Source organism: Scatophagus argus, chromosome 5, assembly GCF_020382885.2.
Source record: "Scatophagus argus isolate fScaArg1 chromosome 5, fScaArg1.pri, whole genome shotgun sequence".
In the NCBI taxonomy this organism is placed as follows: Eukaryota; Metazoa; Chordata; class Actinopteri; family Scatophagidae; genus Scatophagus; species Scatophagus argus.
Window position 1 is genome coordinate 9,976,100 of NC_058497.1, and position 14,007 is coordinate 9,990,106.

Sequence of the window (14,007 nt, forward strand, 5' to 3'; positions counted from 1 at the left end):
TGCAGTAAATCCCTCATAGGCCATGCATGTTTGCACACTGTGTATGAAAGAGACTGCACCTGTCAAAGAGTCAGAGTTGGTGTGTGTGTATGTGAGAAACACTGTGTGTGTGTTTGCGTTTCTGTCTGTCCTCTCCTGCTCCCTGTTGCTGCCAAAGACTCAGAGCCAACCTGACATCTGGACTCTAACGAGTATCACTAGCTCATATTTACGTGTGGGGGTGTGTGTGTGTGTATCCACACTTACCCACATCACATCCACTCTTCATCTTCATCATCATCATTTCACACCCAGTGAGCTGAACTCATCAGTGTACTATCATCAAGCTATATGACTCTCTCCCAATTCTCCATGCGCGCACACACACACACACACACACACACACACACACACAGTCTTTGCTCCTTTGTTCTCTGGGGTGCCACAGTAGTAAAGAGAACACAGACAACAAATCAGCGGCAGTAAAAGAAAATACTGCTGTTATGACTTTCATCACTCATATCATTTCTGTTTTCTCACATCCACCTAGACCACAGTTTAATTTATATAGTCCTATTGCCTTCTGCTGCTCATGCGATCTCATGCAGCCTGAAGTGTTTTCATCCCACCGACAGAGGTATTCCTGCCTGCAATCAAAGTGCATTATTTTTTCATTTCATGTACAGTGCCAGCACAACAATAATAAGCAATAAAAGCGGTGTGATTACATAAAGCAAACAGTTAGAGTAGAGCTCATTGCAGGTGTGCTAAAAACCCTCTCTAACATTACGAATAAACACTATTACGCTGTGTAAAAGGAACGTGCACATTACAAACACTGTCTTGTTGGAACGCATGTGTAAAGTAACTTCTGTTGAATGGAAAATAAATTTCATGTTAGAATAATCTTGCACATTGTCCCAATGAAGCAAAATAAAATGTATTAAAGTCCAGTACAGCCTTTGCTGGTAATAATTTGTCTCATTTAGGATGGCTCCAAGATGCGAAAACATGCAAATTTCCCTTAGAAAGTAAATTAGTTCAGATTCAAACATAAATGTTCAAGTGAAATTTCACGATCACACACTGTGCTCCAAATAGTACTGCTATGACTTCTACTAATGCTGCTGCTAATATTAGTACTCCTGCTGCTGCTACAGCTGCTACTGTTACTAGTACTCTTATTGCTACTGGTACTACAGCCACTGCAGCTGCTAGTATAACTTATAACATTATCACAGCCTCAATTACTAGTCTACATTTACTGTTGCTGCTTCTGCTATTGCTACTTCTGTCACTACTGCCATTACTGCAATAATGGGGGGCGGGGACTCTCAAGGATAGGACACCTGATCACTAAAAAGATAAATACCTGGGACTCGCAAGCAGTTGGTCGATTTGAAGAAGGCGAAACGTCTTCAAGAACCTCAAAACCTCAAGCAAGTTCAGTTGCCTTTGGATAAACTGTCAGACTACTAGCAATAAGGATAATACTAGCATATGAATACGTACTACCAGTTTGTGATAAACAAAATTCAGTGCGAGCTGGATGGTGTGTGTGTGTGTGTGTATTTTGATCATCCAGCTACTGTAAAGAAAGAATTTGAGGTTTGTAACTCACCTTTACGCCCTCCCCACCTCTCACCACCAGCCTCTCTCTGTGTTTCTGCAGGATGTTAACAGTTTTCCGTCTGCATTCCTTCTCGCAGTCTTTTGTTGAGCCATCGGAGTGGAAAGGAGGAGTTCAGCATCGCAACAATGTGCTCTGTGCCGCTTTCCAGCACCCACAGACTCTGGTTACAGGTGTGTGTGTGTGTGTGTTGTCTGTGCATGTTTGTGTGGGGAGGTGACGAACACATTTGATATTGACAAGAAATCTACAAAGAGATGCAGTAAACGCAAAGATGACAGTCATTTCTCCCACACACACTTAATTAAGTAACTGACTTATTGTGAGCACTGTGTCAACTTGCATTTATGTGAACAGGCATGTACTCTGTGATGAGGGTTCATGTTCACTCCTGTGTGCTCTCTCTCCCCTTGATAAATCACGCTTTCATGACTTAAATTAAGAACGCAGGCTCATGCAGAGCAAAGAGACGCACAAAGGGGGGAAAGAACAGGCTAAGAAATGAAAATTAATCTTAGAAAAAAAAAAAATAACCGGGAGCAGCTATCTGCTGATTAAAGTAAGTGGTGTTGTTATCAAAGGACTTGTGGTACCCGACTCTCTCTCTGCTGGAAACAGCTTTGTTTTTATGTGTGACAGCGCACATGTTTAGATTTAATATGTTTTGTTTCAGAAAAGAAAAGGACAACTGTGCTTGTGTGTGCACCCGCGTCGCCCTGGAGTGCATACTGCAAGTTTGTGCAATGTAGCATTTTTGGTTCAATGTCAAACAATACTCACATTATAAATGTGTTAAAATTGGACGTTATGAGTAAGAAGTCATAAGTGAATCGAAAATCATCTACTTAGAAACACCCTGAGCGGTTTTAACATATCAGCTGTGCCAGACCCCGTTGCCATTTGGTAGTGTAAGCCACACTGTGGAAACACTTTAGATGCTTTTCCCCCTCATAAATCAGCATTTCAATCCTCAGAGGAAAAACAGCTTCCTTTTCCTCTATTCTGAGTTGACATTTGCCTCCACCACAGGCCAAAACCTTTACATGTCAGAGCCTATTAATTGGCAAGTTCTGTCCTAATTAAATTCTTAATTAGAGCTGTATTGTGAACTGGAAAGGTCAGGTAGTACGTATATATGACAAAAAAAGAATGCACGGACAGTCTCTGCTCAGTGCTAGCATTCATCTAATAAGGGAGAGATCAAGCTCTATTTCCAATGAAAGGTTTTAAAGAATTCCCGTTTGAAGTATTGCTAATCTTTATTTGTATTCTCTCTCTCAGTGTGTCTGTGTATGAGGCAGTGTAACCATGACTAGAGTACCATCCCCAGAGCTTGGAGGGACAATTACTCAGAACGAAAAATATCCTCTTTTCTTTTGTTTTATGTTTTTTTTTTTTGTTTCATTGTTTTTTTTGGTCAGCAGGACTCGCAGTTTGGAGCAGTAGGTGTGGATGTTTTTGTGTCTGTATTTGCTGCACTTACTGTATTTACCTTTGCAGCAGGGTTGTAGCACAAAACATTTGAAAAGCAATTTTAAAATTATCCAGAATTACCATCAAAATAATTAGGCAACTGATCAGTGCATGGATTCAGCGGTGTGAAAGGGAAATGACTCACACACTAGAAGTCGGTATGGGCCTGAAATCACAGCAGCACTTATTAAAATGCAGAAACGCTTGGCGCCTCTGGCTAATGGAAGAGCAGATGAGGAATTTTTTTCCCCTCTTCTTTCAATCACACCATTTCTTTTCATTCCACTTCTCTGAGTTCATACGTTCACGTTGTTAGAACTCATATCTAAAGTTTTGTGTGCACGATTTTACAGTTTTATGCTTTTATGATTTATAGACCCTGAACCTTGTGGCACTTGATCCCTTTTTCCCAAGCTGTCACAACCACCATTAACCAAAGAAACAAAGAACTTTCCTGTTGCATGAATGAATCAACATGCCATCAAAAGATAATCAGAGATTTTTTTAGATGTGAATTAAGGATAGTTTCATAGATTTTTTCCTGCTTTGGGGATTGAACTGGCAATCCTCCAATCATTGGTCCACTTCTATAACCATCAAACTACAAACACCCTGCACCCAATTTTCCCCAATATGCTCTTCAGTGTGTAAAGTTGTATCACTTTGGTTCATGTATTGAAAGTTCAGTTTCAGTTTACCAGTCTGCAGACCTTTCTCTGGACTTCTGGGACGCATCAGCCCCAGAGATAACTATAGAGTGTGATAAAGTGAGGGATGGAAGTGGAAAGGTAGATAAGAGTCAGTGCTCTTGAAGCTGGGGGGGGAGAAATGGTTTGGAAGGAAATGAATAGCTGGAGCTGGAACAAAAGCACAATTCAGGAGCTACTCTGTGAACTTGGAAACTTCTTCAAAGTTTGCTCCCCAGTTTATTAGTCGCTCTGTTCGGCTCCTCTTTCCAGCTGCTTCCTCTCTTCTTCTTCTTTTTTTTTTTAAACAGTCACTAACTCACACTCTCCGTTCACGTCTGTTTGTTTTTTACCTCATCTCCCTGGTTAGCCTGCTGCATTTCTTCCCCCACCCACCCACACACACACACACACACACACCCACACACACACAGACACAGACAGCCCCACGCTGCACACCCCACCTCCAATTTAATCCAAATGCCCAATTTAAATTATGCTTATTAGAGCTCTCTCAGTGGGAGTGAGGGAGGATGAGACATAGTACTGTCTGTCTTTCAACCGTGTGTGTGTGTGTGTGTGTATGTATGTGTGTGCTGTATGGCTGCAGGGCTGGAGGTTTGTATATGCAAGAGTGAAAGAATAAAATGATATAAGTTGGTGTGTTCATTTGCTGAAGTCCCTGAAACGTGACAGTTGGGTTGCATTTTTGTGCTAAATTACTAAACCCTTTTGTTAATTGTTGATGCAAGAAGTTTTGCAGCACTTTGCCGATTAACATATTTAGCATGGACCTGTGGTCATTTAGCTGTGACCTTTCATGGTCATGGGTTTCATCTTCTTTCAAGGAGGTTTTCTGCATTGGTATAACCAGTTCAAATAATGCATTGTTTCAAAACAAACAAACAAACATACAAATAAAAACATAAAATGATGTAATTCATTCATAAATTCCTCCTACGTTTTAATATCCTGTGTTGCTCTCTCTGTGTCTCTGACTTTTGGGTGAATGAATCACATTCCTGTCCCAGTTCTCTATGTTCCTGTACTTATCTTGGCAAAAGGTGGTGAACCATCACTGTGCTATTTTCTACATTAACTATTTTTGCTAATTCTTTCTTCCCCAAACCCATCAAGCACAAAAACGGCATGTCAAAGTGATGACGCATTAATTTCTGATGCCAGCATATTTCTTCAGGGTTGCAGTGAGTGATGCTGTTTCACATCAAAGGGTGCGTGTTGCCAAATTACATGCTAGTGCTGCCAAGTGAAAGCAGTGGCGGCATCATGGCCACCAGTGACAAAAGTCAATTTAAAGTTCTGTTGGATGCACACATGCTCGGGACTGTGTGTATTTTTTTTTCTACATTCATCTGTTTGTTTGTGTCTCAAGTTGAATCAAGTTGCAGCAGGAACATTTGGCTGATGTGGGACTGAAGCCTCCTCATTCATATTCACAGTCTTCGCTAGGTTCCGCTTGGCTTCTTACATACAGACACCGTCAAGCGCACACGCACACACACGCACACACACACACACACACACACACACACAGCAGGTTACATGTACACTGGGGTTCTGTGTACCTCCTTCAGTCACAACTTCCCCCTTTTCACTCTTCCTTCTTTCCTCAGATCCCTTAATCCTCCATGGCTGAACACCTTCCAAGCAACCAAGGACCAACTCATCTGAACTTTGATGGATGGCCAAAATGCTTTAGAAATGGAAATGCAAGCTTAGAAATCAGAATACTGAGTGACAGCAGCCAGTGACATCTTTTTCAAAGAGAATATGCTCTGATTTATACCTACTGTATATTTCAATTTTGTTTTTCTTGACAAGTTAGAGAGTTAAAAGAGTACTCTGACTCTGACTCTTTTGCGCCTCCAGAGGGAGCTGTGAAGTCTGGTAAATGTCCTCAAGTGATGTCACTTGAGTCAGCGTCAGCTGGGAGCGGAGACTACAGACTTGAAAATGGAAAAAGTTGGGAGCTTACCAGACCTCTATTGCCCTTCTTATCTCTGCTTGAAGCTAGTTCCTCAATCATAGCCACTACTAGCAAGGGAATCTTTGACAAAACTGTTTGCAGTTCGATGCTGCATTGTTTGGAGTGTAGGCGCCAGGTTTTAACAAGGGAGAAAAATGCATGGGATAAAAACAGATGATATCTCTGGTTCTGCTGCAATGATTTTTATCTGTTTTAACTGTCCAACATGAAATGGAGGTATGATATTTTGTTACTGTGCTCTACATACATACTTTCATGTATTTCTTCATCAATGAATCCCTGTGCTTATAGGCCCATGTGTTGTGGTGTATATGGTGTATTAGAGCTCTTTAAAACTTAATGGAAGTGATGTTGATCCAGCTTTTAAAGCTCAACACTGTATAGATGATGCAGATAATCTACACTCCCTCGCCTTAACCCTCCTCCTTATGCCTCTCTGCCCGCATACACACACACACACACACACACACACACAGCATGATAAAAGTCACTTGAAATACAGAAGCTGGCCCTGGGCTGCATGAATAATGCAGTCAACCCACACTCCCATAAACTTTATTCTACCTATTGCTCATACAGACACACCTCCCATGGCTAACACACTCCTCACCTATTTCATTAACTCCCGCTGTTCAACTGTCAAGCCACCTGATGAGATTTCTGCTTTATATGAACATACCCACACATACATATACTTATATAATGGTGAGTGTTAAGATTTGACTGATGGAACAGATGGCAGCTGCAGACAGATGTTGAGCTTTTTTGAAGTGGTTTTAGCATCTGGCTTGCATGTATGTGTGTGTGTTGAGAGAAAGTTTTTAATATGCTTAAAATATGACACTTTGAAGCTTTCTGTTCCAGTTTTTGCAGAGAAATTCTCGATAGGAAAATTTCAGAAAGCAAACATGCAATTTTAGTTTATCATCATTTTGCTTCTTGCCTCTGATGTGTGTAGGAAGCTATGATGGAGAGATTATAGTGTGGAACAACAGCACAGAAAAAGCTTTGAGGAAACTGCACTTCCATGCTGAACACACAAAAGGTAAGAAGCAGTTAAGATACACTTTCATGCAAGGATGCAAATAAATTTAACAAACAAAACTTTAATTTGCAGTTGTTACGTGTCTTTTGCTCTTCTGTGACACTTTACTCTTATTTTTCATCATTCAATCCTCTGCTCAACTTTAATTTTCTAGATCATTTCCCAGATTCTCATCTTGGTTTGAATGGCAAAGAAGACTCTGATAATTCCATTGCAATCACTAGATTGTTTTTTATACCAGGACGCACGTCGGCCACTGCAGCTACAGGTGAAATTATTAAAAGAAATGAAATGTTTAACTGTTAAAATAGTTCAGATATGTGACTGTGCAGAATGTGAGTAACATTCGTTTGCATCACCTCCTGCTATCCCGTAATCAAAACAATGACAGCAGAGCAATTTTAAATTCTGAATTTTGAGTCTCACTCAAATTAACCTATCCTCTTGCCCAAAAAATGTTTCCAGTTTTATTAGAGCCATTAAAACTTCCCACTGTGAAACAGGACAGTGGTTTTGAGGCTAAAACCTTTAAAGTACGGTATGTATACTACTACTGCTATCTACTGCTGTTGTGTGACGTGCGATTTGAAAAGTTATAGTTGATGCAAATGCAGTGACGTTACTTTAGAGAGTTTGAAATCCTTATTTAAATGCCAAATACACTGCATATACAGCCTTGTTTCTTTTGTTCAGATACACGTTTGCACATACACAGATGCACACAGATGAAGCGTTGCTCTTTGTGTAAATCACATCACAAGGACAGTAAGGATTCTTGTGCTAGGTTACTGTACAGCAGCTACACATCAGTGGCTGTTTGATGTCCTGAGTTTGCTTCAAGTTTTCCAACTTGAACTGCTTTTCATTTGCTACAACTCAAGCTGAGGAGTTTACTTTTCTTTTTTTATTTATTTTAACTGTACATGTGCTTGTTGCTTGGGTTTTTATTCCGGTTTGATTATTCTCAAGGTGATTTCTACAGTAGCTGCAGCTCCTGTTTAGCTACTCGGTATGAAAAAAAAAAAAAAAACAGACCCTGGGCTTTATCTGCTGTTCAGCCTGACTCAGTGTGTGTTGTTAAGATTGTTGTAAAAGAACAGCATATCTGAGTTCCTAGTGTCCAGAGATGTAGTGTTGTTTGTGTAAGTACCAAAGCACAGCTATAACAGGCATGTATCTGTGCACACTAATATTGTTGTTGTGCTTCGTTGTGAAGGTTATGCAACCAAGTTTACACACACATACTGTAAGTGACCAAACTTTTTGAATAGTTTCATATTGACAATAGTAACACAGCAGTTAGCAAACATCTAGCAACGAAGTGTTCTGTGACACCATGGATGCAGTAGATTATTATTATTATTGAGATGCTAAGCAGTACAGATGAATGAATGCGAGTAGTTTTTCTTTCTTTCTTCTTTTGAAAGATTTCACTCAACAAGTAAAGTTGAATTGGAAGCATCTGAGGAAACTTTGAAGTGCAGGCAGAGGTCAGGCTCAGGTAATATGCGAAGCAATGAAAACCCCCATGATGCTGTGTGGGCATTCAGATCTGTTCCCTGCCATGCTGTGTGAAATAAAAGCATCTTTAGAGAATCAGTGATTCAGTGACACACACCTCTGCGAAGGTCATGCAGCAACTGTTCCCATCATGTATATATCTTCATTTCCATCAGGTGGTGCAGACTTGGTGTCCTGTGGAGGTTCAGGTGTGGTCAGACTCTGGAACACCAATCACAGCCGTCTGGTGGGACAGTTCACAGCACACAGCAGACATCTGGGGTCTATTGTTATGACTATCAGCCCCTGTGGTAAATACATAGTCACAGCTGATAGGGAGGGATCACTCAAGACTTGGGACATACAGGTAGGTGGTTTTTCGTACACACATGTTGTACATTAGCTGCAGCGGGCCATATTAGTGCACATTGAACTTACATGCCCCTATGACATTTTTGTGTACTGTAAGGAGAACAAGAGACAGAGTGAGAGTGACAGAGAGAGTGATGGAGTCTGGTGAACGCAGAGCCAGAGGAAGCGACAGAGATCAAGAGACAGACTGTAGCAGACAGAGTGAACCTCGATATTTCCATCAGATCAGGCATGTTGTTCACTCTGAAAATGACAGCACTGTCTGTCATCTTGAAGCCCCAGCAACTTGCTAGAGCACAACCAGACCAGTCAATCATTTAGAAAATCTCCAGTGATTTATCAGCAGAAGGAGGGAATGTCCCCATCCTATTTGGTATTTTATTTTAAATTTAGAGGCAGTTTAAATGCATGATAAGAGTATTGTTTGCATTGCGCACTCACTTTTGAATAGAAATATGCACCAAAATGTGGGACAAAACGTCGATTTGTTACGACACCCCTCTTCCCCAGTTAGAAATTCACTTTAGTGTGTGAGTGTGTGTGCAGAGCACTTTAGCGTTTACATACTTAACACATGTGTAGTAGCCGAAGAGTTCCAGATACCTTAGAGAGGCCTTTTGACTTTTTGACTCTGATTATGAAGACTTAGATTACGGCATCAGTATAAGGCGTAGCTGCATCACTGTCATGCTCATAATCGCTGTAAAAGAACACCCTCTCGGGTATTATTGCCACAATATTCACAGCTCAACTCTCTGTCACAGTTTATAAGGGGGGATGAATTCAAATGGGTACATCTCATTTGGCTTCCAGTTTAATTTATGGAGATTTATGCATATATGTAGCAGAGTTAAAGAAGTTGGACAAGCTCAGTGCTCTGGTAGAAATCTTTTCCTTCAGCAAGTTTGGAGCACACTTTGGAATCAGCTGGATGACTAACATGATTGCACAGAGCAGATCTACAGTGTTGTGCTCTCAGACGCAGGACTGTGCAGTTCAATATCAGTAGAATTCTAATTTAACATATTACATGATATGTCAGGTTAAGTATTTGGGTTAATTAGTTAAATGCACTGATTGTTTCTGATAACAACATTTCTTGCTGCAGAACAGATATGACTAATGGTCACTTTTCCATTATATTCATCTAGATTCATTGACCTTTCTAAAAGCAAACACTTTTCTAAAATTAAAAAAAAACAGCAGCAAAAAATCAAAACAAAAAAATGTAAGAAATGGATAAAATAGTATGTTCATTTACTTTAACAAAGGGTAAGACATAGGCAAGAGGGTTCCAGGTTTGAATCCCGGTCTGGGCCCTTCTATGTGGAGTGTGCATGTTCTCCCTGTAACTGCCTTGGTTTTCTCCGGGTTCTCCGACTTCCTCCCACAATCCCACAAACATGCGCATAAGGTTATTTGGCTACTCTGCATTGACCCTAGGTGTGAGTGTGTGGTTGTCTGTCCTTGTGTGTTGGCCCTGTGATTGACTGGCAACCAGTCCAGGTACATTAACAGCTCTGCCCTTTTTTCCTACTAGAATTTGGGAAGTTTACAATCCAGCAAGCCAAGCTACATTAGTTTGTTATTTCTATTCTTTTCTCTTAGAAAAACTCTAATTACCACCACATGGTTTTAAGCGTAGTTTACATCTATGTCCGTCCTGACTCATATAAGCTACTGCTATTTTGAAATGTGTGAAGAAAATCCACATTTTCAAACAAATGTGAGATGTTAACAATCTTCCCCTCTGTTTCTAAGTTATGCAGTTGAATAATAGACAGAAAGCATTACGATATCACAGTGAAGTTAATCTTTGGTCTTTGGACAAACATTGTCATTACTTTGTCATTTTTGTCCTCTTAGACATTTGTGTGAAATTTTGTCGTAATAGTGTATGAATTCTTATGGCCAGAAAAGTAATTTCTGAGAACTTTGACCACCAGATTCTAATCAGTTCATCCTCAAGTCCAACTAGATGTTTTTTTCCCTGACTTTCTAGAGCTATTAAGATCACAAGACAGGGATGGCCAGAAGAATGGAAAAACCCAAAGAAGAACCCAGAGACATAAAGCCTTCGGCCATATTGTCAGTGCAGAATATACAATTAATAAAACCTGACTTGACCTTGACCTGATCTTCCTTTTCATACTGCACCATAACATTAGAGCTACAGCAACTATCTGTACTCTGTGCCGCAAGAACAATATGCCTTCATTTCAGTCTTGTTGGAGAGGATGTGAACTTTTTCCTAGGGCATGTAGGCCTGTCTTTACCTTAAGCTTTTAACATATCAAAAATGTAGCCATCAATTGAAAGCTGAAGACTTTTTATCTTTAATCAGCCTGAAAGTTAGAGCTAATAAAATATGTTGACAACAGATGGCATGTAAGCAGGCTGCCAAACTGAGAGGCTGTTTTGTCTACCTTTGTGTGAACTCAGTAACCCTTAGTTTCAAAAACTATAGAGAATTTTGGGTGGTAAATCTGCCAACATTGCCTGTGTAAACTGTACTATGAGATAACAGAAAGCTTGACAAGCATAGTATCAGTAACTGATGTAGGCAGGGCTTAGCAGTCTAACAACAACATACATTAAATGCATTATTCTTTAAGTCCACAGTAATGATATCCACTGCTTTGCTCCTCTGTCCCTCAGGATTATTGTCTTCACCCAGATGACGGAATAACCAAGGAACCTCCAAAACTACTGTGTAGTGTCCGTGCACACCTTGATCGTGTGACTCACCTGGAGATATGTATCCAAGGTGATAGTGTCCTCCTCCTCTCGGCATCATCAGACTGCAGTGTAGCTCTGAGCTACCTCCCAGGAGAAACTGTTGGTCTGTTCGGGCAGGTACCAGACATGCGCTTACACAGGTCATTTAAGTGCACAACAGTAACTTGAATTGCATATCATAACCTGCGTTTGAAATAAATTGTTTCGGAAGGCAGAGATATTGTTCAGCACCACACTGTCAAGGTAACAGCTTCAGATTCTTGTGGTTCAACAGTATAGTGGTGCAGGCTGCCTCTGATAAAGCTAAACCTCCCACTTGGCAGCATACTGGTGGGTGGCAGTATCCAGTTGATGAAATGGATGTGAAACCCAGCGTCAAGCCACGGTTAGGTGTGTGTGTTTGTGTTTGTGTGTCAAAGGAGGCCCATATTAAGTTGGCTTGGGGCGGTGTTGCTTCATTTCAGCTTGCCTCAGGCCCACACATGCAAAAATACATCACATCCCAAAGAAGAATATGTTGGCCCCTATGAATAAAAGCGATCATACATGGACACCCACCTACAAACTATACAGTATACAAGACAAGGAATGATTTCATACTACAGTGTAAATGCCTGTTCACATGTGTCGCAACACATACAGACAGATTTAAACAGACAAAGTTGTCTATTTAAATCTATTTTGTGTTAGAATATTTCAAGAGGTATTGTGCCACATTTCTAATTCATTAGTTGCTGTTGATTAGACTACATCCATGTTCAGCATATCAGGTTATCAAAGGACATACTGTTAATTATGAATATGCTTTCGAGCAAGGAGAAAACACAAAGACAGTGACTCACATTAAAGTGCTTCCCACTACAGTTTGATCAGAGTTTCTCAGGCAGACAGACTGAGCTGCTTGTTTCAAGCCCCCAAATCCACATGACTCCAGCTAATCTGCTGGTTCAAAAGTAGCAATCTTGTGGTCACAAGGTCAACTCACAAGCCAGCAGAACTCATGCTGATTCTATATAAATATAATTTTTCCGCTGTTGCAGGAGGAGCCGTGGTGCTTGGAGAGAGCTGGACCTCCACACCCAAAGCAGGACCGTGGAGACCACGGAGGGCAAGCAAACACCAGACAGACAGGGAAGAGGTCACCTCCAACTCCCAACAGGGCAACCTCTGACCAAGGACCCAACACCACTGCAGAGGGTGGAGAGGTGAGGATTAAAGATGAAGGAGAGGTAAAGTGGGTGTAAAGTGGGATGTAAGCAGTACCGCACATTCATCCAGGTGAAGAGTTGAGTGTGTGTGAAGTGTGCTGTAGTTGTACACCTTCGTTTGCATTTGGCAAAGCTACAGTGTTTTTCAGTTGTCCTGTGGGTATTTAATTAACATGCCAGGATTTCTAGTGGGATTTTGGAGAAACAACTTTAAAAACATTTTTATCTTTTATTGTAAGTTAAAAAAAAGTATTTGGCAACTTTTTCTCGAAATGATATTTTAAAAAACCAGTCATGACAGCTGGGCGAAGACAACTAAGTCATTTTCAGAACACGAGTCAGAAAAAAGCAACTAAATTGGAGCTTTTTCACATTTTCTTTCTATGCCTCAGGACAGTGTGGTGTGTGACAGTGACTAGATGTGACTGCCTTTCACAGCCGCAAAGAATGAAATAGTATTTGTGATGTTCCCAGTTCTATGATTTTTATTCAGAAAGAGAACAGAAAGAGATCACATTCAACATTATTTTTATGGGAATGAGACTGTGCCTTATGGTCTGAAAGTAACTGCACTGCTGTACTGTCTTAACATAACTGTTGAACTGTATCATGAAAGTCAGTAAAAGTTGAGAGTCTTCAGTTCTCAAAGCCAGTCTCACATTCATTGCCAATTAGGTACCTCCAGGCGGACACAGTTTTGACACCCCACATTTGCGGTTCTTTCTGGTTTTCTGGGCTTGTGACATAAATTTTCATGTTACAAACACTAATGGGGATGTCCCGGTGTGAATGAATGATATGTGAACTCAGATACTTTGTTATCATTAAACTAAGCCTTAAACATGCCTTTGAGTGCGCTGTATTCATTTGCATTTATATATCTTGTGGTTGTGCTTACAGGCAGATAACTGGACAGGAGCTACCAGGAGAGATGAAGATAATGAGTAACTGACACCCAACCAGGATAACAAAATGGCACCCAGCCTCAGCCTCGATGGCAATTTTGTGGTCTGTTTGCCTTCATGTGGTCAGTTTGTGATCCTCACTTAGCTGACTTTTTGGTCATCTCCACTTAATTATTAATTTACTTTTTTAGCACAGAACACAATTATTGTCCAACTGGAATGTGAAGGTATGTGAAGGGTGTTTTTGTACTTTATCTTCCTATTCTATGGTACATTTCAATAAACAGGTGAGTGACACAGCATGTTAAAGACAAGATAAAAAATACCCTAAACCCTAACCCTTATTTGTCTTTGGGAAAACAAGGGGCAGTACAGTGTCTGAGACCTTGCTCAAATGAAAACAGAGCTTTATCAGCCAACGCTGATGGTGGTGTGCACACGCAGCACATCAAACCCGATGAG

At 40.6% G+C, this 14,007-nt stretch overlaps 1 protein-coding gene across 1 annotated transcript in view; it reads left to right on the forward strand.

Moving 5' to 3' along the window:
- Positions 1-13,780, forward strand: part of LOC124058973 (WD repeat-containing protein 49-like) — a 29,771-nt gene extending 15,991 nt beyond the window's left edge. The window contains 7 exon segments of the mRNA XM_046388626.1: positions 1,652-1,782; positions 6,735-6,821; positions 6,976-7,089; positions 8,498-8,688; positions 11,352-11,549; positions 12,473-12,637; positions 13,541-13,780. Coding sequence (XP_046244582.1) covers positions 1,652-1,782; positions 6,735-6,821; positions 6,976-7,089; positions 8,498-8,688; positions 11,352-11,549; positions 12,473-12,637; positions 13,541-13,588 — 934 coding nt within the window. The 3' untranslated portion in view covers positions 13,589-13,780.
- The last annotated feature ends 227 nt before the right edge of the window (positions 13,781-14,007 follow it).